At 42.7% G+C, this 24,478-nt stretch overlaps 1 protein-coding gene across 3 annotated transcripts in view; it reads left to right on the top strand.

Moving 5' to 3' along the window:
- The window catches only part of MED12L (mediator complex subunit 12L), a 361,400-nt gene that overhangs the window by 78,007 nt on the left and 258,915 nt on the right, over positions 1-24,478 (top strand). For all 3 annotated transcript variants that reach the window (XM_070374718.1, XM_070374715.1, XM_070374713.1), the window contains 5 exons: positions 669-779; positions 1,835-2,104; positions 5,329-5,478; positions 6,308-6,407; positions 6,723-6,859. In XM_070374718.1, the coding sequence (XP_070230819.1) occupies positions 669-779; positions 1,835-2,104; positions 5,329-5,478; positions 6,308-6,407; positions 6,723-6,859 (768 nt within the window). The remainder of the gene's footprint in view (positions 1-668; positions 780-1,834; positions 2,105-5,328; positions 5,479-6,307; positions 6,408-6,722; positions 6,860-24,478) is intronic.

Genomic DNA, 24,478 nt, shown 5'->3' with positions numbered 1-24,478 from the left:
GTTATGTCAGAAGTTTATATGTTATTTTATTATAAATTCCTTTCATTTTTTACAGGCCATTATATTGATTTTTAAAGTTATATTTTGTAGGTGGGTTATGGTATCTGAAATTCCTTTTAGGATAGCAAAAGAGGCTACTAGAGGGCCTGGGCTCTGATGAGGTTTTCAGCCTCTTTTGGAGATGATGGTATGATAGGTGCTTTTGTTCTTTGTAGTGATCAACATTGGCCAAGTCTCCTCCTTGAGCATGAGTTCATCAGTTCAGTTCAGTCGCTTAGTCGTGTCCGACTCTCTTGGACCCCGTGGACTGCAGCACGCCAGTGTACTATGAGTTCTTAGTACACTGAAATCTAGCCAGGCACTTGACATGCCCTGGGAATCTGAATGCTTCCAAATTTTCTTTCTTGTAGAAATTAATTTTTATGAATTTAGAATGAGGCAGGTATGCAGAAACAACCAAAAAAACCTCCAAAGCCAACTGTGCAAAATAACACCAGTTATTTTCTTTCTTTAGAATTTCACCTTTCATCAATGAGACTGTTTTGCAACAAGGAAAACAATAGTAAAATTATACTTACATATAAAGATAAGAGTGGTTTTTTTTTTTTTTTAATTTTAGTTGGTTTTGCTTTAACATTATCAGTGTAATTTTTCTTTGTTCATTTAAGGAAGGAATGCTGGAAAAGCATGAATATTTGACATGGATATTGGATGTGTTAGAAAAGATCAGACCAATGGATGATGATCTTCTTAAACTCTTATTACCACTAATGCTGCAGGTATAGTACATGTAATCATGAGCCAATTGATTTTATGGGCAAGGAATGAGTCTGGTAAGAATGAAGAGGTAAGTAGAGGTGGCTTTTTTGAAATGGAAGGAGGAAAGATCTTAATGCTACAACACTCGAAGTGATAAGAGGCTTTCGTGTAAGTTGTAAAGGTCACTTGTACTAGCCATGTGTCCCTCTCAAGTATTCTCACTCACGTGAATTTCCCTTGTCCCTGAGCTGAGCAAACAGCTCTCTAAATACTGTCTCCTTCACATAGATCTCTGTGAAAACAAAACCCATTATCTCTGTTTAGGGATATAGAGGCTCTTCTACATTCTTTTAATATTCTTTGAGCCCCCGGGGGTGGGAACATCCTATTTTCATGATTGTCTTGAGGTGTGTTAAAATTTAGGCTGTCTGGATGAAATTTATTTAAAGAAAAATTCCTGGAAAAGTAACTCATATATTTGACAATTCAGGCAATATGAAAGAGTGTCCAGTGAAAGGTAGCCAGTCCCTTCCAGAGCCCACACCATACTAGTGATCTGCGTCTTCCCCAAGTCGTCTGGACCTGTGCTGCCCGCTCTAGTAGCTGCTAGCCAACATGACTCGTGAACCCTTGAAATGTGACAAGTTCACAGTGTGACGTGCTCTTTGTTTGAAGTGCCCACCAGGCTTCAGACCTGGTATGGAGAAAGGGGTGTATAATATCTCACTAATGTTGTGAGATAACTTTGTTGATAACCTGTTGAAATGATAACTTTTGTGTTGATAACATGTTGAAATGATAGCATTTTAGATTTAGGTATAGTGGGCCAAATAAAATCCATCTTTCTTTTAATTTTATCTGTGTGTGTGTTATATTTTTGCCACCCAATGGATACTGGAAAATTAAAAATTACATGTGTGGCTTGCATTATATTTCTCTTGGACAGCATGGGTCTGTATTAGTACTTCTGAAAGCTTTTGTTTTTGTTTGTAATGTTGAGAAGCCTGTATTATAATGGTCATCTCACCGAGTAGCCTGAGACGTGACTGAAGGCTGGTGTCCTTGTGTTCCTCAGTATTCAGATGAGTTTGTCCAGTCGGCCTACCTGTCCCGTCGTCTCGCCTATTTCTGTGCCCGGCGTCTGGCGTTGCTGCTGAGCGACAGCCCCAGCCTCCTTGCCGCCCACTCGCCCCATGTGATAATAGGCCCAAACAGCTCGAGCATCGGGGCCCCCAGCCCTGGCCCCCCTGGCCCCGGCATGAGCCCTGTGCAGCTGGCCTTCTCCGACTTTCTTTCCTGTGCACAGCACGGCCCCCTGGTTTATGGACTTAGTTGTATGTTGCAGGTAAGTCCTTGGCCCTTCCTGCTTTATGTCCACATTCTGTGCAGCAAACAGCGGACTTGGGGGTGATGCTTCAACTCTCATGTCACAACTCTAGTTTTATCCTGGTCTAAATAACTGATAGATGGAAGTTTTCTGTTCTTGTATCCCTGTGTTGGATCACAATGCGAGAGGATTCATTGCTTCTGTCTAGTTCTTTATTGGGGTTGTTTTATGATTAAAAAATTGTTCAGGGAACCCATGGAATAAGTAAGCTGTGTTACTGTTCTTTGGGGAAGACAGCTTCTCCATGCAGCATTATGTAGCTTCCTCAGTCGGCAGCTTGAGATGGTTGCCATCTCTCTCTGTTTAAGATCCTAATAGTTTTCTCAGACTCTCTTTAGCTGCCCAGCATCATTGCTTGTGTGGTCCAGGAGAATGTCAGCCCCTGGCCCAGTGCTACCAAGAGTGAGATACAGCCCTGTCCTAGACCTGGGAGCTCAAAGATCAGTGTTCAGGTCACATTTCTTGGGCTCCTAATGTGTCATGCTCTTAGTAAAGGGCTTTGAGAGTCCATGTGCTGAGATGAGGGAAGGTTGGTGGAGGGATGCTCGGGGCTGATTTGAGAAGTGGAACTTTCAGTTCAACCTAGAATTCAGGGAGGTTTTCTGAAGAAAGTGGTCTGGTCTAGCACTTACATTGGTTTAAAACAAACAAACAAGGTGTAGACTGTTCTTGGCAGAGGGGGCAGTGTGGAGAAAGGCCCGGAGGGTTGGTAAGTCATCTTGTGGGCAGGTTGGCTTTCTTGGAACATAAAGTGTGAAATGTGTTGGGGGTCAGGGATAGAAGACCCCCCGTGTGCCTTGTAATTAGGATGTCATTGGGAAGTTTTATCAGGGAGTTTTATGGTCAGTGTGTGGTTTGTTAGATTGCTTTGGCCACAGTAGAGGGAAGGTCTTTGGGAGTGGGGAGGGTAGGGGAGAGAGAGACAAGGAAAGAATCAGTTTGGATGAGTCTGTGTAAGTTCAGTTTTGGACTGTCTTATCTCCAGTTGATATGTTCAAGAGATGGTTGCATGTCTGATTCTGAAGACGGGGCAGACCACAGACCAGGGGTATGGATTTGGGCCACTTAAGGCTGCTTGGCTGGTCAAGACCTGGAGAGGGAGTGATGTCCTAGAGAGTTAGTAGTGAGGGATGATCTGTGGCCCAGAGGGAACAAGTAGGTAAGAGATAGCAGGGGGGAGGATCCCAGAGGTGACCAGGGAAGTTTGGGCAGGCTGGAGAGAAAAGAGTGAGGTGGGAGAGTATTGTTAGAAACAAAGATGATGAGACTATTATAGTCATAATTCAGTTGTAATGATAGCAGTAGCATTTATCATGTTCTATAGGCACTCTTCTGAGATGTAGGTATATTGCATCATTTAGTTCTCAGAATCATCCTATGAGAAAGGAGCCAATATCATTCCTGTAACAGGAATGATGAGATGGTGGCACAGGTCACACAGCAAGTAAGAGGCGAACCTGAAAATTGCACCCAGTTGGGACCCAGAGTTCACACTCTTAACCACCATGCGGGACTGCCTCTGTGGGCACTGTAGGAGGTTTCGAGATGAGTGCACAGTGCCCAGGTGACTGGGGAGGTCTGATAAGGAGATGACTGAGACTCACATGGTGGTTGAGATCGTCAGTGAATGATAGTGAGGAGTCATGTTGAGGTGTGAGTGAGGAACATTGGAGATTTGAGAATCATTCCTGTGAAGGGAAGAGAGTTTGGTGCTAAGTGAGTGGAGATTTTTTAGAAAAAAGTTTTGCTTTTTGATAGGCAAGCCTGAATGCATTCCTAAGCTAAGGGTACACTGGTAGAGGGGAGTCTGAGACAAGGAGCGGAGGACTATTGGATGGATCGGTGCCCTGGATACTGGAGGCTTTGGAATTAAGAACACAGGGAACTACTTCCCCATGGACAGGAGATGAGAAGAGGAAGGCAATGGGGTGTGGACCAATGAAGACCAATGCTCCTGCTGGTGGGATTCAGGGCCTGAGTTTGATATATGCCATCTGGTTTCCATGCAGATGTCTCCTGGGCCTCAGAGTCTAGTTTTTTAATACTTTGCATTTTAGAGGAGAAAGACTGCACTCGTTCTCTGAGCTGGTATAGTTGAGTGGCATAAGAATGTAGTGGGGAAGACGCCTTCTAGAATCATTACTGCCCTGATTGTAGCCTCTGCTCTGCCAGGTCGTAGCTTTCACGTTGTGCCTCTGTTTCCCCATGTGTGGATGGGGGCTGGGGACAGTTCTTACACTGTCGCTTCCAGGACAGTGTTCAGCACAGAGTGTGTGCTTAATTTAATGAGAACTCTAATACTTAATTATAGTATTATAGAACTATAGTACTTAATTTAATGAGAACCTAATCCATAGTTAGGGTTAGTGAGTGTAGTGATTCCAGGCCTGAAATCACCTTGGGCTGGTCGCTCATCTCCTCCGTGGCTTCCATTCCTTTTTGGAACAGTTGGGAAATACTGCTTCCTACTGCTTGGGGTGGTTGTGATGTATAGGTAAGTTGGTCAGAGAAACTGCATTGTGCAAGCTGACAGAGTAAAAAAATGTCTACAGGGGTCCAAGGTTGAGGTAGGCAAGCTATAACCTGAAGGCCAGGTCCACCCTATAGGCTAAGAACAGGTGTTATATTCTTTAAACAAAAAGGAAGAGTAGGTAACAGGGACTTTAGGTGACCTGAAAGCCTTAAAAAATATTTGCTAACTGGCTTTTATAGAAAAAGTGTGTTGCCCGGGCCCTGTGCAGGGTTGCTGCCTGCCCAGGATTTATGAGGCTACATATCATACCATTATTTGAGAGGTAAAAAAAATAAAAATCTTTTTAGATTTTACAGGCTTAGGAATTACATATTTTAATTGCATGAAAAACATTGTTTCAGGAGATAATTTTAAAATTTATTGCATTTTTATTAAATTTCCTAGGTTCTTATGCTAGAATTTAGCTTATAAATTATAACATTCCTTAATTTCTCAATAAGTGTATTTTTACCTATTCAAATGAATAATTCTGTCATAATTTTTTTGTCTCACCATTTGAAAAGTTGAGACTGGGGGTAAGAAAAGACGTTCATGTTTTAAGCTCACTCGTTGAAAACTGTAATTTAACTATGATGTTTTTTTTTTTTTTAGCTCTTGTAATACTTTTTTCCTTCCTCTAAGCATCTGAATTTTACCACTTTATTTCCAGACTGTTACTCTCTGTTGCCCAAGTGCCTTGGTGTGGAATTACTCCACAAACGACAATAAGAGCGCGAACCCGGGCTCGCCCCTGGATCTGCTGCAGGTGGCCCCCTCCAGCCTCCCCATGCCGGGAGGAAACACGGCTTTCAACCAGCAGGTAGACTTGCTGTTACGGTGCTCGGAGGGGTGTTTTCAGTCTTGAGCAGCATCACGGCACAGTGGGTCAAGCCTGGTTGCAGCAGCCTTGGATTCTTAGGGGCCCTCCTGTCTCTGTCTCCGTCTCTCTGGGTGAAGAGGGAAGTCCATAGTCTCTGTGAACAGCAGAAGTTTATCATATTGTTCCTTTTCTTCTGAACATTTTGCTGGGTGGTTCTTGCAGAGCCTCCTGCCCCCTAGACGGTAATTATGGTGGTAGTTCTGATATAAGATCATGACACTCAGGTTTAGTATTAATATATCAGAGTCTGTGTGTTAGTAGAGTCATATACTATAGAGCTAGGAGTCTGGGTATTTAGTAACTGTTATATATTTTCATTAGGGCTGGGTTATTTGGTTCAAAGACTGAAGAAACTTGAACCACAGGACTGGGACAAATATTTAAAATAAAAGCTCTGTTTTTTTTTCCTTTTAAACCAAGCAGTTTTCTTAATAAAACATGATTAGTTGCTTTCAGACATAGAAGAGTGGCTCAAAGATGATATTTTAGAACTTTGACCTTTCTCTATGATATCCTGAAAATGTTTCACTTGTAAAGATTTTTTGGGTAAGCGTTTATTTTTGTGAGCATTTAGCACTGAACACTGGCATGGAGTCAGCACTTGTGAATTTTGAAACGCGCTTCTCGGGCAGCCGCCTGCCTTTCCTACAGTGCAGTCGAGACTGTGGTTCACTGTGGGGCGCTCTGCTTGCGTGGAAAAACCTGGCATGATTTAGACAGCTGCCGCGGCTTTCTAAGCAAAAGTTAATTAGAAGTGATTATCTTTCAGGTTCGGGCAAGGATTTATGAGGTAGAACAGCAGATAAAACAAAGAGGCCGTGCAGTGGAAGTTCGGTGGTCTTTTGACAAGTGCCAAGAGTCGACAGCAGGTACAGAACAGCAGAAGGAGGAGTGCTTTTGGATGTTGGACTTTATGCCATTTCTAATTCTTGCTACTCAGTCCTCAGTGTGAACAAGGATGCTTTTAGACAGAGTTCCCTACTGAGTTTTGGGGACATTCTTCGGTCTGTGCCCTTTAAATCTGGGCTGTCTAGAATGTCAGGTTTGATTTTGTTGGCAATTCTTTTATGCTGAGAATAATAATGTCTTAAAATTCCTTTTGTCCCACCTGATGATGACTTTGTAGTATGCTGCTCTGGCTTTGTTCGGCCTTTCTTAACTGCTTGCTTGCTTTCTGCATCTAGGGGTGACCATTAGTCGGGTTTTGCACACGTTGGAGGTATTGGATCGACACTGTTTTGACCGAACTGATTCCAGCAATTCAATGGAGACGCTTTATCATAAGATTTTCTGGGCAAACCAAAACAAAGACAACCAAGAGGTAGTTAATATTTTTTTCTTCTTTTCACCTTTAATTTTCTTAGCATATTTTCTTCTTTTTTATTCAGTTAATTCTGGCAATTAACTGAATTATACTTTTCTATGACGTGTACTATCTTGTAAGACAGCTGCACCCTGAAATCATTCTTTTGGACTAAAATTTCCTACCACTATTAAAATGAAGTGTCCATTGGCCTGGTCTAAGTATATTGGTTGGGAAGATTTTTTCTTAGCCTTTTTATCATCACACTTAACATTTTGGTGTTAGTGGAATATCCTTCATCTGATTGTACTTCATATAATGGTTTGGCTTTAATTTAGGGGGAATGTGTTTTGATATTTGGCATGTCAGAGAGCAGTGAATTAATTAATACTTGTGGTCATGGTCTTTGAAAAATCTGTAGACAGTTATTTAGACAAGATTCTTTACAGAATCGGAACCAATAGAGGAAATTATATATATATATATGTAAAAATATAAAGGCAAGAGAGATGTTTATGTTAATGAATTGGCTCACAGGATTGTAGGAGTTAACAAAACTGAAATGTGTGGGGCAGGCCAGCAGGCTGGAGACACAGGGAAGCTGTTTTTTTCTTTTCTCTTAAGGCCTTCAACTGATTGGATGAGGCCCACCCTCATTATGGAGGATAATCTGCTTTATTCTGAGTTTACTGATTTAAATGTTATTCACATAAAAAACAAAACAAAAAAAAAAGAACACTGTCATAGCACTATCTAGACTGGAGTTTGACCAGGAAATTGGGAGCCGTAACTTAGGCAAGTTGACACATGAAATTAGCCATCACAGATAATTTTTATATTATGCTTTCAGTGTCTCATTATTGAACTACTCTAGTAACATAGACGTTTCAATAATATTTTCTCAACCTTATTTTGGGAGAAATAGAAGTTTTCTCTGCTTCTACATGCATGTAAAGCATGTATAGTATATCCAAGTTGTGGAAGCACTAGGAATTCAGTTTTAACACATGGTGCCCATCTTGAAGGAACGTTCAATTTAATTTGATTGATTGAAATATAGTTGATTTATAGTTAGATTCAGGTATACAGCATAGTGATTCAGTATTTTTACACATTATACTCCATTTAAAGTTATTACAAAATAATGGCTATGTTTCCCTGTGCTATATACGAAGGGACACTATAGTTAACTGATCTTTGATTTTCATACTAGGCTTTAAGAATGTGTAGGTAGTAAGAAGGGATAAAACCAAAAACTTTTCCTTATCCTGCCTTTATGTTAACCTTTATCCTACATGTGATGTGAATTTGTTCCAGGTTACTCTTTTTATACTTTCCCAGGTGGCTCAGTGGTAAAGAATCTGCCTGCCAATGCAGGAAACACAGGAGACACGGATTCAGTCCCTGGATTGGGAAGATCCCTTGGAGAAGGAGATAGCAGCCCACTCCAGTATTCTTGCCTGGAGAATTCCATGGACAGAGGAGCCTGGTGGGCTACAGTCCATGGGGTTGCACAGAGTCAGATACAGCTGAGCACACATGCATGCCCTACCATTCTTTTTTTTTTTTTAAGTAATTTGCAAGTCAGTGCCTTGCTGCTCAAAAATAAGGTTCTCGACCGTGATGCCACGTCAGGATGTTGGGAGTGAGGTCTAGACCAGGTGTGTTTTCTGATTCATTGTGAGAGAGTCTCGGTAGAAACACCTCAGTATTTCTGTAGTGCACATTGATGGTACGTCTACCTAATTCTGCCTGTTGATGCAGGTATTGCTGTGTTCTTTTGGTGTGGTGACCTGAAAGTCTCTCTCCTTGTAATAAAGACTTTTTTTTTAGATAAAAGGCTTTAAGAGTACTAAGCTTTTTTAATACACATGCATGTGTGTGTGCTAAGTCCCTTCAGTCGTGTCCGACTCTTGCTGACCCTGTGGACTGTAGCCCGCCAGACTCCTCTGTCTGTGGGATCCTCTAGGCAAGAAGGCTGGAGTTGGTTGCCATGTCCTTCTCCAGGGGATCTTCCCGATCCAGGGATTGAACGTGCTTCTCTTACATCTCCTGCACAGTCGGGCGGGTTCTTTACCACCAGCGCTACTTTTGAATACGCAGAGGTGAGCTCTCTGCAAGGACAGTAGGGACACCCGGCGTTCAGAGTGTCCTTGTAGATTGCTGAGCTTCCTGCACTAAGTGTTGAGTCAGGACAGTGTGGTTCCTTGGAGCGAATTTGACCAAATCCTCCAGAGCCACTTCAGTTTTGTGGTTGGCCTGACATTTAACTTGCTAATGAATGAACTAACCTACTGCAGGATTCACCCAACCAAGCCAGCCTCTCAGGGAGAAAATATTGAGTGTCTTATCGAGGACAGAAATGCGGTCTGATGTTTTTGGGTAGTCACACTGTACTGTCTCACACACAGTTGCCACCAGAGTGGGTCGTTGAGATGAGCTATTGTGATAGGGGTGTGTGTGAGAGGAAGTTACTAGAACTTCTATTTAGAGAACATTTAAAAAGACTTTACACTGTAAGCAACTCTGGTCTAAGTGTTATAACGAACATATAAAAATTATAAATATGTGTATATTGCGAGCATTTACTAAAAAAAGCAAAACGAAACAAAACCCAGCTGAGCTGAGCGGCTGTGTGAGAATTGTTTGGAGGTCGCTGCTCTAAGCTCTTGTCATTGTAAAGGAGTGACCATTCCACATCGGCTGTGGGGAAGTGTGTGCCGCTAGAGGGCGCCATATGCCCGGGGCTGTGCTGGAGTCACAGACTTCGTTGGAAGGAACGTCCATGCTACCCATTCAAGAGTGATGATAGTGAATGTTGACTCAACTCCAGAAAAATTTGCTGTGTGAGTGGTTGCTTTGTGGTTACTGAGCTGTTTTATGAGTAAGACGAAAACTGCATTTTAAATCCGTGATTCAGACTGGTCACCTTTTCTTAATAATCTATCAGAAAGAGTTAATTGGACAGATCTTTCTGAAATATTTATAACAAGAATTTTTACAATATGACTTTGGCATCTATTTGTGTGTGTATATCAAGGTATGTGTGTATATGCATGTAAACAACAGTGGTTCATCTCTGTTTCCTCTTCACTAGGGTTTACTGTTTTCTTGACTACTGAATTTTATTTATTTCTGAAATACATGTGTGAGCTGCAGAACTGTTCTATGTGACTTTGAGCAAGTTGCTTACAGGCAAGTTGCTTGTGCCTTAGGGCCCTTTCTTGCCTTGGCTAGAATACTTCCTTGCTCTATCTGTCTCTAAGAAGACATGAGCACTTTGCCTTAAAAAGTTGTTAGTGTTTACGCTAATAACATAATAGTCATTATCAGTATTGTATTGGAAGAACCAATGTGATGAAGCTATAATTCTCTGATGAGTGGTACTTCTGTACAGTGGTGTGGTTAGGATTCAGAAACACAGCTCACTTCTTTAAAATACATTTCCCCTTTGCTGCTTTCATAATTTGTTTTAGGAGTTAGACAATATGATAGGCGACAGAACAGCCGAGCAACCTCTGCAGTTGCAGCCAGGCTGAGGTTCGTGCTTTCCCAAGTCGTGCGTAGGTAGGGGTGTCTTGGCCCCAGACTGCAGAACCACTTCCCCCCATCTCTTTGGGAAATGTGAACTTTACCCCATGGATTCTCCTTTCTCTGGAACTGCTGATTACGGGAAATTCAGTTCTCTGCCTCTCGTGTTGGGCAAGGTGGGGTGGGGGCAGCTGTCCAGATGGCACACGAGTTCTGAGGTTCAGACCTGTGTGCACTCAGTCTCGGTATTCCGTGAAGGTCCATTGAAAGCAGTGATGTGTGGGATGAGGGCATTTGAGGCCTTAGTCCTGCCCCTATGGTCCCATAATGAGAGGAGGGCAGTGTCCCGTGGGGGCTGTGCTGGGCCATGGGAAGCATTATTCCCTTATACACCCGCCCCCACACTGTCCCCCAATTGCCTTGTCCCAGTGGCCCAGCCTCTGCTTCCGAGTTAGGGCCTAGGTGAAAACACAGAACCCAGAATCCTTGATGTTTACTTATTTTAGAGTGATGCTGCTTGGCTTTGCATTCAGTGTGGTGTGAGGTTTTGTGGGCTGCCGTGGACAGGGCACCGAGAGGATGGGGCCAAGGTGACCGGGAAAGGGCCGCACTTTCTGAGGAGGGCGCCCTATCTCAGCTTCTGCTTGGTTGTACAGACCCACTGTCGCCTGATCACCCAGCCTTTCAGGAGAACCTGGATGTGAGAATTTGTACGTGAACTCTCCCAATCGTCTATCACTCTGCCAGCCAAGCAGGATGTCTTTGTGGTTATGATGCTATTTTATGAGTAAGATGAAAACTACATTTTAAGTCCTTAATTCAGATTGGTCACCTTTTCTGAGTAATCTATCAGAAAGAGTCACTGGACAGATCCTTCTGAAATATTTATGACAATTTTTTGCAGTATGGCTTCGGCGTCTGTGTGTGTTGGGGGAGCTGTGTTTGCTCAGATGCCTGTCACCTTCCAGGCCCTGCTACTTGTTTTATGCAACACTTACTCACATACTTGCCTGTTCAATGTTTCAGAACCATTTCTGCTCTGCCTGCTGGATGCAGAGAAGACTAATAACCACATGAGGAGGTTGCCATAGGGGCTGTGGGGACCTCCTGAGGATTCCAAGCCCTGACAGCCTGTCACACGAGACCTGCAGGCAGGAGTCACATTGCTGACCTTACTCCTGAGCAGCAGGGTGGGAGGGCCCCCCTCCCCCTTCCAGGGCCCCCAGATCACTTCCTTTCTTGTGACTTCTCCCCTGGTTTCTGCTGGCTGTCATGGGGGAGGGCGGGAAGCAGCTGTGTCTCTGGGTGCCCCGAGGACGTGGATAGAAGGGAAAGTCAAAAGGAGGCAGGAAGAGCGGCCTTTCACTTCTCTATCTGGGGCTGGAGGAAGCCGCCTCTCCCCTAAGTAACGCGAAGGCCGGATGACACTGGCTGGTGGATGCACGTTCCTCTTCTCTGCTGTTAAATCCAAATGGATGTATTTAGTGTTTGTATTTATTTTCTATCCAGGCTGTTTACAGAGCTCTCCCTGGGCAGGTGTGATGAGTTCACACGGGTTTTTTTGAATGGAGAGTCCAGAGCAGGCCTTCCTTCAGCTCTCGTCCAGGCCTCCGGGGCCAGTCTGGCTCCGCATCAGTGTGGCTGCAGGACTCTGCCCACATGGTCCACAGGGCCAAAGCCCCGTGTCTGTTCTGTCCCAGCTGTGCTTGTTCTGTGTCTCCTCCTGCAGGTGCGGGGCTCTGCAGGCCCAGGGCAGCATTCCTCCTGCTCAGCAGCATGTCATCAGCCTTGAGCACCGTGCCGGAGCCGGCAAGCCCTTGGGAGACATTTACTGAGTCGGTGTTTTGGGTGCTTGTAAAAAAGCTGCTAGGACTGTGAACTGGAAGCAGCCACCCCTCTGAAGGCTTTGGCTTAGGTGGGCGGGTGTAAGGGCAACCAAGAGCTATGTAGTATGTCAGGTTTGCCAGGGATTCAGGCACGAGAGGTCATGTAGAGGCACAGGTGGCAGGGTGCAGGCAGGACAGCTCTCCACCGCGAGGCAGAGGCAGAGGGGCAGTGCATTTCCTTGGTGGCATCGCAGACAATTCACCTACCTTGATGAGTCTCAGTTGTTTGTTTGTGAAATGGGTATTCTGTCTGCTGATGATGGGAAAATTGCCCAAAACTGTATGGATGAAACATTTCAATATTTTATAGCTTCTAGACAGGTACTCAATAAATGCCAGCTGCTGTCCTGACCGATGGATTTAGGGAGGCAGTGAAAGACTCCAGAGAGATGGAAGCAATGTGATCCCTTGGGACCTCTGTAGGTGTGCATGCATGCATGCACACACACGCACCTTTCTACCCATCTCATGCACACACACACACCCACTCATCTCTCACACACACCCTTCTACCCATCACATGCACGCACACACCCCTTTACCCATCTCACACGCACATACACACCCCTCTCTACCTATCTCATGCATGCACACATATACCTCTCTGCCCATCTCTCTCACACACACCCCTCTACCCATCTTATGCACACTTGCACACACACACCTACACACCCACACACCTCTGCCCATCTCACAATTCACCAGTCCATAAAGCACAGCCTAGACCTGTCAGCCTTTTTCACGGTCTTGGATTCTCACAGAGGCTTTACCCTCTGTAGGGAACCAGTTGGACAGAATCAGCTCTCCTCCCTGTGTCTGAGTACTGTGTTATAAGAGAGGTATGCTCATTTCAGTGCTTAGGATTTTTTTTTTTAATGTTGTTGAAGAAAAAGTCACCTTTTAAAGACCAAGAATCAAGACTTACATGTGCAACTTACTTGGTCACTTGTATCTGACTCTGCGACTCCATAGACTTTATGTAGCCAAGCAGGCTCCTCGGTCCATGGGATTCTCCAGGCAAGAATTCTAGGGTGGATTGTCATTTCCTTCTCCAGGGGATCTTCCTGGGGATCTCCTGCACTGGCAGGTAGATTCTTTACCACTGTACCACCTGGGAGCCCTGTACTCAAGATAGAGGTCAAATGAGGCAAAAGTCAAGCAAACTAGGAAAATATCACACGTCTGGCTCCCATTAAGGTGCCCAGTGCTGAGCTGTTAGGACACTTGTCAGTGCTGCTCATGGCCCAACTGGAGCTTGTTGAGCCTCAGAAGTTAGCCATCTTCCTACTGGATGCCCAGCGGAAGCATTGCTAATGTTTTACAGCTGCCGTTTTCTTCTTCCTTAAACTAAGTCTATTAGGTAACGAGCATAACATACTTAGGGGGGAAAGTGGTGTGTCCAGACACGTGGACTTTGCTGTTACTGAATCCATTTAGACTGGGGTGGGCCTCTCAGTTTTTCTTTTTTCTTCTAACTTTTCTTGAATACTTTTTTGGCACTAGGCACCGCTGTAAGAAATTTTCCCTGGCCAACTGTTAAAAAACTGTTTGTTTTTTAATTTTCTACTTTACAGATGCAGGAACCAAAGCTTAAGAGGATGAGTAAATAGTCTAAGCTCGCACCCAACTCACTGGTGGGCAAACAGGGGCTGGAGCCCTAAATGGTTCCGAACAGCCTTCTTAACTAGTATGTTCTCTTTCTTGTGTTCTTTCTCTTTGTTTCTTAAAGATTTTTTGGTAGACATGTTCATTTGTGTTATATAGATCTATTTTAAATTGTTTGTTTGTTGGGTGCACTGGGTATTTGTTGCTGCGTGCAGGCTTTCTCTAGTTGTGGCAAGCAGGCTTCTCATTGCAGTGGCCTCTCGTTGCAGAGGACAGGCTCGGGTGTGCGGCCTTTTGTAGCTGCAGCTTGCAGGCTCAGTAGCTGTGGTGCACGGGCTTAGTTGCTCTGCAGCGTGTGGAATCTTCCTAAACCAGGATTTGAACCTATGTCCCCTGCATTGGCAGGTGGCCTCCCAAGTAATTTGTCCCACTGTTTTCTGGACCACCAAGAAAATTTGAGCGCTGCTTCTTTTAAAAAACCCGTTTGATTTCAGGTAACTGTAGCTGAACACACATGCGTCAGATGTAATTTTGGGAAAAGGAGGGAAAAACTTTTGTAATTGTCATGAACAGTTTCCATATTGATATGGGCATATTGGTTTGTGGGAATATCCTCTAACTGATTTTAAAAGCTTGGCAATTTTAACATAGTATTTACCTTAGACAATCCCTCAAGTTGAAAAATTTGGCCTTTGTAGGGTATCACAACTATGAGGCCAGTTCAGATGTGGATGTGGATCCTGGCTTCGCTATAGAGTAGTTGGATGGCCCCAGCCTGGTTACTGGGCAGCCCACTCCAGTATTCTTGCCTGGAGAATCCCATGGACAGAGGAGCCTGGCAGGCTACAGTCCATAGGGTTGCAAAGACTTGGACACGACGGACGTAACTTAGCACATAGCAAGCAGTGTCGCTGTCTTTGTACACTGGCCTTAGTAATCGACTCCACTTCACATGCTGGCATATGGTTAGCACTTAGCAAATGCCACTTGTTATGTTCTTAACTGGGCAACTTTAGTTGTCAAGTGAGTTGAACCTAGCACTGTGTTTTAGAAATTTACATTTCCCTTCTTATCTGTAGGTTTCTTTCATTCATCATAAGAGGCAAGCAGTAAAGTTTATTGTACCATATGGTGACAACTTTTGGAAATAAGCCTACTGTTTCACTTATTTTCAGTTTGAGAGATGTGGCACTTTTCAAGGACCTGGAGTGATTTACTTTGTGATTCTAATGCATCTCAAATGACTGCTGTTGTGTCATTTCGTATTTCCCCAAACAGTTTTCTTTATTCATTTTATTATTTAAATGATGATGATTTAACTGAGGGATGACAAATTAATGACAGTTGCCTTAAATACTCAGAGCAATTGTTTTAATTTTCTTATCTACTTCCTATCTTCTCAGAACTCGGAGTAGTACTCTTTTTAACTGCTGCTTGAAAGAAAACAAAGGGAAGTCATTTTTTTGCTTTTGTGGTATATGTTTTTTTCCTTAGATGTCACAGGACCTAAGACTATCAACATTGATTCTAAGGATGTGAAACCAAGAAAAACTTTTTCTGCTCAAAAATCAGCTGTCCCAAATATCTTTTGGAAATGTACATATGGAAATGCTCATAGAAAACAGAAAGATTTTTAAAAAAATGAATACTACTTATACTTAAATAATACATCTTCTGAGTGTGTGGTTAATAATCTTTATATGGTGATTCTGTTAGAAATACTACTTGTGACTGTGTACAACAGACTTATGTTCTGTTAGCATTTGAGACCAGTTTTTACCTTATGTAACTCTTGAAATTCATCCAGATCTCCATACATGTGCCTCAGGTTGCAAACCATGTGACTTGCTAATATCATTACGTATTATTATCATTATGTACCATATTATTTATTGGTGCTGTAATGTGAATTATGTTTTTGTCCAGAGACGACCATTTTGTTTAATGTTGACTAAGAGTGATTAATTACATTTATAAACATGCCCTTTTAGTCTCAGATTAAAAAGCTATTAAAGAGCTTTATTCAGTATCTGATCTCAAGTGCTTTTTGTTTGCTGTTGCTTACAGTAATGAGTCATTGATTTTTCCTATCCTTTTTATGGTACTGTTTTATAATGTAGTATGTTAAGAGATTTTTTTTTGTTTGTTTTAAAATAGTCTTACCAGGTACCTTGTAATTACTGAAGGAAGCCTGCCTCTCAGATGTAGTTGCCAGTTTTTTCCTTTTTTGTTAAAGAATAGACTTGTGGTTAGTTTTTAGAGATTATTAGATTATTGAGTGATTGAGTAAGAAACAATTAAACTTAATCTATTTAGTCTGTGTCCGCCCTCTCCAAGGAAAGAAAAAAGTGTATCAAGTCCCCCTTATGACATTTGGAGTATCTTTATTACAGATGTAGGTAACAGCATTAATGATGGTTGCAGCAAGATTAATAATGATTTTAGTTTATTTGTTTATGGCTGCACTAGGTCTTCATGGCCTTGTACCGGCTTTTTCTCGTTCTGACTAGCAGGGGCTATTCTCTAGCTGGGGCGTGTGAGCTTCTCATCGTGGTGGTTCCTCTTGTGGCAGAACTTGGACTCTAGGGTTCTCTGGACCTTAGCAGTTGCCGTGCATGGGCTTCGTTGCCCTGTGGCTGTGGGACTAGGGATCTGACCTGTGTCCCTTATGTTGACAGGTGGAGTCTTAACCACTAGACCACCAGGGAAGTTCCTAAATTTTAGTATTTTGCCCCTAGGAGTGGGGCCCATGCTTATGAGGCCAGATGGACAGTGCTGTTAGCTGAAGGGTCTTGTTGTTGTTCAGCTGCTAAGTCATGTTTGACTCTTGGTGACCCCATGGACTGCAACATGTCAGGCTTCCCTGTCCTTCACCATCTCCCAGAGTTTGCTCAGACTCATGTACATTTGATTCAGTGATGCTATCTAACCATCTCATCCTCTGTTGTCCCCTTCTTCTGCTGCCCTCAATCTTTCCCAGCATCAGAGTCTTTTCCAATGAGTTAGCTCTTTGCATCAGATTGGAGCTTCAGCATCAGTCCTTTCAATGAATATTCAGAATTGATTTCCTTTAGGATAGACAGGTTTGATCTCCTTGCTGTCCAAGGGACTCCCAAGAGTCTTCTTTAGCACCACAATTTGAAAGCATCAATTCTTTGGTGCTCAGCCTTCTTTATGGTCCAACTCTCACAACTATACATGACTACTGGAAAAACCATAGCTTTGACTATACAGACCTTTGTTGGCAAAGTATTGTCTCTGCTTTTTAATTATCTGTCAAGGTTTGTCATAGCTTTTCTTCCAAGGAACAGCTGTCATTTAATTTCATGACTGCAGTCACTGTCCATAGTGATTTTGGAGACCAAGAAAATAAAATCTGTCACTGTTTCCACTTTTTATCCATCTAGTTGCCATGAAATGATGGGACCAGATGCCATGATCTTCGTTTTTGGAATGTTGAGTTTTAAGCCAGCTTTTCACTCTCCTCTTTCACCCTCATTAAGAAGCTCTTTAGTTCCTCTTCACTTTCTGCCATTAGAGTGGTATCCTCTGCATACCTTAGGCTGTTGATACTTCTCCCAGCAATCTTAATTCCAGCTTGTGCTTCATCCAGCTTGGCATTTTGCATGATGTACTCTGCATATAAATTAAGTAAGAAGGGTGACAACATATGACCTTGACATACTCCTTTTCCAATTTTGAACCAGTCTGTTGTTCCATGTCTGGTTCTAACTGTTGCTTCTTGACCTGCATACAGGTTTCTCAGGAGGCAGGTAAAGTGGTCTGGTAGTGTCATCTCTTTTTTAATAAATTTTCCACAGGTTGTTGTGATTCACACAGTCAAAAGCTTTAGCGTAGTTAATAAAATAGAAATAGATGTTTTTTTGGAATTCTCTTGCTTTCTCTATGATCCAGTGGATGTTGGCAGTTTGAGCCCTGGTTTTTCTGCCTTTTGTAAATCCAGCTTGTACATCTGGAATTTCTTGGTTTATGTACTATTGAAGCCTGGCTTGGAGAATTTTGAGCCTTACTTTGCTAGCATGTGAAATGAGCAAAATTGTACAGTAGTTTGAACATTCTTTGGTATTGTCTTTCATTTGGATTGGAATGAAAACTGACCTTTTTCCATCCTGTGGACACTGGAGTTTTCCAAATTTGCTGACATACTGAGTGTAGCACTTTTAACAGCAGCATCTTTTAGAATTTGGAATACCTCAGCTAGAATTCTATCACCTCCACTAGCTTTGTTTGTAGTAATGCTTCCTAAGGTCCTCTTGACTTCACACTCCAGGATGTCTGGCTCTAGGTGAGTGACCACACCATCGTGGTTATCTGGGTCATTAAGACCTTTCTTGTATACTTCTTCTTTTATACTTGCCATCTCTTTTTAATCTCTTCTGCTTCTGTTACACCCTTATCTGTTTCTGTTCTTTATTGTGCCTGTCCTTACATGAAATATTCCCTTGGTATCTCCAATCTTCTTGAAGCGATCTCTAGTCTTTCCCATTTTATCGTTTCCTCTATTTCTTTGCATTGTTCATGTAAGAAGGTTTTCTTATTTCTCCTTGCTCTTCTCTGGAACTCTGCATTCAGTTGGGTAAGGATCTTACTGATTTTGGAATTTTGGGTCAGTGCTCTCTCATTTGTTTTCTTTATGGAAGTTATTTCTTCTTGTGATTTCTATGCAGATAATACATGAAGACATTCTTGATATCAAGAAGTCCCTTTCAGCCCACAGCTCGGTTTCGTCTCCCACTCTTTTGCCCAGACGGGGGCATTTTGGCATGTGTCCCCACTGTGGAGACAGATAGCTTAGATTTGACTCTTAGGTCTGTGACCTATTAATAGCATCTTTAAGACATTTAATAAGTTACTTAGCCTTTGGCCGCAGTTTACTCAACAATCATAGGGTTGTTGTGAAAGTATCAGAGCAGAGCAGACTGTATAACAAATACTCATTACATACAGCAGCTGAAACAACTGTGTGTGTTGGTGCATATCCCTTGGATACTTTGCTTTACGTTTATGTACTCGTATATGAGCACTTAACAACTACAGGAGGTTCAGTTCAGTTCAGTTGCTCAGTCGTGTCTGACTCTTTGCAAGTCCATGAATCACGGCACGCCAGGCCTCCCTGTCCATCACCAACTCTCAGAGTTCACTCAAACTCATGTCCATCGAGTTGGTGATGCCATCCAGCCATCTCATCCTCTGTCGTCCCCCTCTCCTCCTGCCCCCAATCCCTCCCAGCATCAGGGTCTTTTCCAATGAGTCAGCTCTTCGCGTGAGGTGGCCAAAGTATTGGAGTTTCTCTTTAGCATCATTCCTTCCAACGAACACCCAGGACTGGTCTCCTTTAGGATGGACTGGTTGGATCTCCTTGCAGTCCAAGGGACTCTCAAGAGTCTTCTCCAACACCACAGTTCTTTGGCACTCAGCTTTCTTTATAGTCCATCTCTCACATTGAAAGGTTATTGTTGAATCACGCGAAGACACCGGGATTCTTGGCCCCTGGAGGAGAAGAATTCAATCCGGGGCCAGAGACGAGGCTTGATCACTCAGAGCTTTTGTGTAATAAAGTTTTATTAAAGTAAAAAGGAGATAGGGAAAGCTTCTGACATAGGCATCAGAAGGGGGCAGAAAGAGTACCCGCTTGCTAGTGTTAACAGTGAGGTTATATAATCCAAAGAATGTCTGGAGGTTGTAAAGACCTCATCAGACCTACTCCCACAGTTTACATTTTAAGATAACACTGTCCTCAGGCAAGATACGTCCTTATAAAGACCAGGTCTACTCCCATAATTAACATTTTAAGATAACAGAAGGCTGAATCCAAAGACTGTCCTTAGGCAGGATACATTATTGTTATATAATCCTAAGGAATGTAGAGAAAGAAAAAAAGTTTGTCTTTTCTTCCTCCTTGAGAATTCCAGACCCCTCTCTCCTTGGGGACCCCTAGACTCCCTATCAACCTGCCTAGGAAACGACTCTCTCAACATCCATACATGACCACTGGAAAAACCATAGCCACTGGTTCTGTGCCATTGCATTCCTTCTCTAACACATGCTAGATGAGATGATTGTACAAGGCAGGGATCTGTCTTTTCCATTTTCAGTATCTACTGCAGCCCCTAGCACACAGTAGATTCAATAGATATTGTTAATCAAACAGTAAAAGCAAGGCAGGCTTCCCTGGCTGCTCAGATGGTAAAGAATGTGCCTGCAGTGCAGGAGACCTGGGTTCAATCCCTGGGTTGGAAAGATAGCAGGTGGATTCTTTACCACTGAGCCACCAGGAAAGCCCTCTTGACCCCTTAGTTTGGTGCTTTTTCTCTGACTGTAACTTTATGAGTCATGGCTCAGTTTCTCCATGTCTCTCTCCTGGTCTTGTGTATCCCATTTGCCTGTGTGTAGTTACAGGCTAGGAGGTACGTGCTGTGGATTTTGTCATCTTCATACTATCTGTCAAAGTACCAATATGGAAAGTTCTCTGTTACTTGAAGACTCCAACTCTGGCTTATAGTGTTTGGGATGATGAAGTACTTTTCTTGAATGGTGCAGAGGTGTGTTTTTCTTTCCTAATGGGTATTTAAAGCCAGCAGCCATGAAGCTGTGTTGTGAAAGATACGTATCACATGGAAATAAATATTTTTGCACAGGGCAACAGACTACTGTGATGCTGGAAGCACCGAGGGTGGGCGGGAAAGCCCAGAGAAGCTTGGAGCCATGGTGCACCTGGGGGAGGGTCGAGATGACCTTCCACGTTGTTTTAATACCGTGTTTTTCTACCACCGGTGTGATGGAAAAACCCAAATCATCTTTTTGGCCAACCCAGTAGTTTATTGGCCTTCTCTGGTGACTCAGAGGTATAGAATCTGTCTGTCAATGGAGGAGACAGAAGAGATGCAGGTTCGATCCCTGGGTTGGGAAGATCCCCTGGAGGAGGGCATGGCAACCCACTCTAGTATTCTTGCCTGGAGAATTCCATGAATAGAGGAGCCTGGCTGGCTACAGTCCATGGGGTTGAAATGAGTTGGACTCAATTGAAACGAGTCCAGATAACCTCAGATATGCAGATGACACCACCCTTATGGTAGAAAGTGAAGAAGAACTAAAGAGCTTCTTGATGAAAGTGAAAGAGGAGAGTGAAAAAGTTGGCTTAAAGCTCAACATTCGGAAAACGAAGATCATGGCATCTGGTCCCATCACTTCATGGCAATTAGATGGGGAAACAATGGAAACAGTGACAGACTTTATTTTCTTGGGCTCCAAAATCACTGCAGATGGTGATTGCAGCCATGAAATTAAAAGACACTTGCTCCTTGGAAGAAAAGTTATGACCAAGCTAAACTGCATATTAAAAAGCAGAAACACTACTTTGCCAACAAAGGTCCGTCTAGTTCAAAGGTATGGTTTTTCTAGTGGTCATGTATGGATGTGAGAGTTGGGTGATAAAGAAAGCTGAGTGCCGAAGAATTGATGCTTTTGAACTGTGGTGTCGGAGAAGACTCTTGAGAGTCCCTTGGACAGCAAGGAGATCCAACCAGTCCATTCTAAAGGAGATCAGTCCTGAATATTCATTGGAAGGACTGATGCTGAAGCTGTAACTCCAATACTTTGGCCACCTGAAGTGAAGAACTGACTCATTTGAAAGACCCTGATGGTGGGAAAGATTGAAGGTGGGAGGAGAAGGGGATGACAGCGGATGAGATGGTTGGATGGCATCACCGAATTAATGGGCATGAATTTGAGTAAACTCTGGAGTTGGTGATGGACAGGGAGGCCTGGCGTGCTGTAGTCCATGGGGTCGCAAGGAGTTGGACATGACTGAGCGACTGAACTGAACTGTGCTGAGGCCTTTTATCATGCAGATATCTTTCACAAGACTGAGCAGAGAGCAGTGCATGTTGTCAGTCCCTGGTAGAGTGATTTTTTTTTTCCTTGTGTTCAGAAAATTGCCCCAAGTCTTCACTGCCTATCAAAGACCCAAATCCAGACCGTCACGCTGAAGATGAGTGGGTGAGGCACTATAATTAATACCTGGTTTCATGAACTACTTGAGGCAGGTGAAGGGGCAGTACCCCCAGAAGAAGCAGGAGTGCTGTTCCCAGAAGAAGGAGAGGGTGGTGGGTGGGCCGAGCTTACACCTCGTCTGAGGTCTGAGAACTTCCCTTCTTGCGAGGCAGCAGCAGTAGTCGTGTACCTCTGACTTCCTCTTTCCTGTGTTCCGTTGCAAGCCTGTCTTATCTGTCTTTCCTATTTATGCATCTTTACTTAGATATTGAAATATTACTCTTTGCCGCAGAAAAATAAAAACAAAGCAAACATCACAGAAGTTCCGCTAGTTCCACTGCTGAAAGCAGTTCTCTGACTTCTGAACCATCTGTGTGGATCTTTCTCTTCCTCTCAGGTCACCTGGTTTTCTCTGATTTGATCCATTAGGTGCCCCTTTCAAACTCTGGAGGGAAAGTTTGTCAATCTGGGGAGCTGGGAGGGGGAAGTGTCTTGGTATTACGCTTCATGGTTGTCTGGAAGACTCAATTGTTTTTACTTTAAGATAATTTCCTTGGGCTGTATTCTTGAGATTGACTGATTGCGAACATTTTAAAGACTGTTGTTTCATAGTAGAAATTAAGTCCAAAAAGAAAATAACCAGTTTTTATTCATACAGAGTAATACATGAGACTGTTAATATCTGATGCCTAGAAGGCCTGGTGGCAATACATATTTATTGATGAATTAGTAAGTAAATGAATTAATGAGGCTACTACCTATTTTGTGGTACTCTTTGGTGAGTTATCATTAAACTCTTTTTCTTAGGTTTTTAATCTTGTTTATTGTAACCTTCCTATAATTGCCATTTAATCAGAAGTCCTCTGCCCCTGTAATTCTTTGAAGCTCCACATTACTTTTTTTTTTTAAAAATTGACTTATAGTTCCTTTACAATGGAGTGCTTCTACTGTACAGCAAAGTGAATAGCTATACCCCACTTTTTGGGTGTCTGTCCCATTTCAGTCACCAGAGAACATTACTTTGCATAGATTTCTCTGTGCTTTGAGTAGATTCTCATTAGTTAATCTATTTTATACATAATATCAGTACTATATGTACAAGTCAATGGTAGCTTCTCAATTGATCCAATCCCCTTGGTGTCCATGTATTTGTTCTCTAGGTTTGTGTCTCTGTTTCTGCTTTGCAAATAAAATCATCCAGAGAAAAACATAATTGGAAAAAACACGCACCCCAGTGTTCAACACTACTTGCTTCTGCTGTAACAAGTTATCAAAAGTTTAGTGGCTTAAAACAGCACAAACTTACCCTTTTATGGTTCTGGAGGTTATGATCTTGAAAGAAAGTGTTAGTAGCTCAGATGTGTCTGACTCTTTGTGACACTATGGACTGTACAGTCCATGGAATTCTCCAGGCCAGAATACTGGAGTGTGTAGCTTTTTCCTTCTCCAGGGATCTTCCCAGCCCATATCTCTTGCATTGTAGGTGGATTCTTTACCAGCTGAGCCACAAGGGAAGCTCGATTATTATCTTACTGGGCTCTAATCAAGGGGTTTGCTGTGCTGTGTTCCTTATATGGGCTCTTGGGAAGAAATTTATTCCTTCTGTTTTCCAGTCTCTAGAGATCACCAACATTCCTTAGCTTGTGTCACCTTGCTGCATCTGCAGAATCAACAAAGTGGCCCCTTCACCTCTCTCCCTGCCTCTGAGTCCTGTTTCCGTTGTTGCATGTCTAACTCTGACTCTCCTGCTTTTCCCTTTTCCTTTAGAAGCTTCTTTGTGATGAACTTGGGCCTGCTCACATCTAGGGGAATCCCCTCTTCCTAGGATCTTATCTCAATCACATCTATTACAGAATCCCCTTTTTTCATTTACAGTAACATACTCACACATCCTGAGCTTAGGACATGCACCTCTTTAGGATGGGGGATTATTCTGCCTACCACATACTTATTTCTCCTTTTGTTCTTCTCAGTTTTTTAAATTCCATTTTTTTCCTTCTCTCTCTCTTTTTTTTTTTTTGGCTTGCCACTCGACTTATGGAATTCTAGTTCCCCAACCAGGGATTGAACCTGAAACTGGGTCCCAGCAATGAAAGCACAGAGTCCTAACCCCTGAACTACCCCTGTTCATCTCGGATTTGAAATTTAACTCATTCCTCAAGCCTTTTCTTGAAAACCATTTTCTGAAACAAACAACTAATGATTTCCTTCCATCTCCTCTCTCTGCTTCTGTTAAATGTTTTTGGCTTTCTGAGATGATTTTTATTTTCTTTTTTTAATGCATCCAAATAATTTATATACGAGTTTGACTGTCCCACTTAACGTATCATATCATTGAACACAGGTTTAGTTCTTATTTTGAGCTGCTAAATTACCTCAAATTTTTGCCTTGAAGTTATTTTGTTTTAAAATAATATTTATTAGATTTTATTTTATTTATTGTTTTAAAGAAGAGGTGCTTCATATTTTTAGATATTTGTTTACAGGATAAGAATGCATTTCAACTTCCCATATTTGAAGGTATGATGTCCTATTGACAGTTACTCAAATTAACTTGTAATATAGCATCTGGCAGGCAAATTGAAGTGGTCCTCTAATAATT

Source organism: Bos mutus, chromosome 1 (genome assembly GCF_027580195.1).
Source record: "Bos mutus isolate GX-2022 chromosome 1, NWIPB_WYAK_1.1, whole genome shotgun sequence".
In the NCBI taxonomy this organism is placed as follows: domain Eukaryota; kingdom Metazoa; phylum Chordata; class Mammalia; order Artiodactyla; family Bovidae; genus Bos; species Bos mutus.
Note: the sequence above shows the minus strand (reverse complement) of the source record. Positions and strands in the feature narration are given on the sequence as shown.